Source organism: Seriola lalandi, unplaced genomic scaffold (genome assembly GCF_002814215.2).
Source record: "Seriola lalandi dorsalis isolate HSWRI2012SDOR001 ecotype SW California unplaced genomic scaffold, Sedor1 jcf7180002054336, whole genome shotgun sequence".
Classification (NCBI taxonomy): Eukaryota; Metazoa; Chordata; class Actinopteri; order Carangiformes; family Carangidae; genus Seriola; species Seriola lalandi.
This window is the reverse complement of record NW_019524889.1, coordinates 840841-843182: the sequence shown is the minus strand read 5'-3', so window position 1 is coordinate 843182 and position 2342 is coordinate 840841. Positions and strand designations below refer to the sequence as shown.

The following is a 2342-nucleotide window of genomic DNA, read 5'->3' as shown; positions in this document are numbered from 1 at the left end:
AGGAAAGTAAATACTGCAATATCAGAACTTAGTGATCCCATGGGAATAAAAAAAAAACCTCACGTTTGGAAGGACTCAGCTTTAAGGGCCTTTCTGATAACGTTAAATGTGAGAGGAACTCTGGGCTACACTGCTGCTATTAGAGGTTTGAGAAAAGGATATCCATGCTGTTTGTTGCTCTGTTATCTCCCATAACATCTGGCCTTGAGCTATTAAGGCATACAATCCTGAAGAATGACTCCCACGCCGCCCCGCATCAGCACCGCAGTGAGTGACGCTGGGGCTGCTGATGTGCTGTGGCGCACACTAAAATTGGGTGGCGCACATTGCACCAAAACCCCCCGAAACGGAATCCCAGGATATCCCACCCCCACCCACCACTCGAAACGGAATAGACCGCCTCCCATAGCCCTCCTCCCCTCCTCTTTTACCTCCGCCTTCTCTCACTATCGACCCCCTTCCTCCTCCTCCCTCGCCCCCCCCTCCTCCTCTCCCTCACGTCCCAGCTCGGGAGCGCCGCCGATCGGTCGCCAGGATTTTCCCTTCTCGGCCAAAATGGAGGAGGAGGTCTCTCGCTTAATGAAGGGAGCACAGATTGTATGACCGGATCTGCTTCAATGAAAGGCGTCAGGATCCGCTTTTGCTGATAAATAATTACTGCAACAAAAGAAGCCACTGAGGATTTATATCGCCATTTCCGGACAAGCGACCACAGCCATGAGCGCAGGAGAGGGACTAGATGAGGCTGCGAAGGACGCGGCAGACATAGCGGCGTTTTTCAAATCCGGTAAGTCGGGAAGGGGCGAGTCTGGCTCTGGGAGAACAGGAGTAGAGCTGTCGCTGTGATCACTGGTGGTCTGCCACATTGTTGACAAAAATGACAAAAAAAAACACTGATGGGTTTCATGTGCGAGATGTGCAGGCTACTGCGCGTCGGACCAGCTGGAGATATGCGCACACCTTGTAGTTATTTACCACATTTCAGTCCACTGACTTGACATTCCGCAGCCTTTGATGACAACAGCTTGAGTAACACCTCCTGAAATATGTGCTTTTGATTATTAGGCAGTGACCCCATTTTGGGTTGGACCAAGTAGGCTACAAGGTGTGGATGGTTTCAGCTCGACCATAGTCTCTTTGGGTAGTACGGGTATTTCGACGTTACAAGCTGTGTTCATCACGAACCCCTTGGATGTGGGTCGAGCATTTTTTATTAAATTTCTCTCTGCAGACGCGTGTAGATTGAACAATCTTGTGAACGAACGTGCGATCATGCATCACTCTTAACACAGGTCTCCCATATCTCATGCACGGATAGAGGCAAGGCCATGGACGCACATATGGGCAATAGGTTGCACTCCACGCACTGGGCCTGTCTAATATGATGGCATCATCATAACAAATAAGGATAGGCCAGATCTGCATCCAAAACATAAACACCTTTCATAGGTCCCCGGGGCTGCACTGGTGCCTTATGTCAGGCAAATAATAATAACAAAGGAGGACTTTTGTCATGCACTTTGTTGTTATAGAGCTCGTTAGAAGCATTATTATCTGACAGACCCACTGCAGAGTTGTAGATGTAAGATGTAATTTTAGAGCACTTGAGCTAATGATTCTTTACCAGATGTAGTCACTATACACACATTAATATTGTTGATATATTGATAGTATCCCATTCCTATAAGAAGATATGTTTTGTTTGGATATATCGTTCTGAGGTATATCAATAGAGGTTTCCAGATGTAGTCAATCTTCTTCAAACCTGTGTAACAGGCATTTCTCACAGTGTAGAAACATTATATGGCAAGTTTTAGAGCTGGGACTTTTTTGTCATTATATGTAGAGATTAGATGTTGTTTTCTTTTTCCACCTAACACCATCAAGCCTCCATTTGTTTTAACTTTGTAAAATACATCTTTAACCCGGTCTGACAGAGGCATTAGGTGAGCAGGGAGTGCTGTTACACTTTTTTGGAAGGTACATGTTAAAGCAGACGTCCAGTGTTGGGAAAGATGTCGCCACCATTAGAGCAGGACCACCTCTGATACGCACCAGAAGAAGCAGCTGTCTCTCTCTCTCTCTCTCTCAGCTGTTTCTTCCTGTGACACCTGGTGCCTCAGGGTCTGCTGGTCACCATCTCCACAGATTACAGACATGCAGGAACACACACATGCACACAGCATGCGCACCAATCGAGTTATTGCATGATGATCAATAAATGCGGCAGACATGTGCTTGCATGCACACACACACACACACACACACACATACACACACCTACCTCATACTTTTTTAAACAATCTATAAACCACATACTTTCTTCTAGAAATTGCCTCTAC

At 46.4% G+C, this 2342-nt stretch overlaps 1 protein-coding gene across 1 annotated transcript in view; it reads left to right on the top strand.

Annotated features, from left to right (window-relative positions):
• The first annotated feature begins 663 nt into the window (after positions 1–663).
• The window catches only part of triob (trio Rho guanine nucleotide exchange factor b), a 105945-nt gene continuing 104266 nt past the window's right edge, over positions 664–2342 (top strand). Inside the window, exon 1 of the mRNA XM_023407475.2 lies at positions 664–787. Within this exon, the coding sequence (XP_023263243.1) occupies positions 718–787 (70 nt within the window). The 5' untranslated portion in view covers positions 664–717. The remainder of the gene's footprint in view (positions 788–2342) is intronic.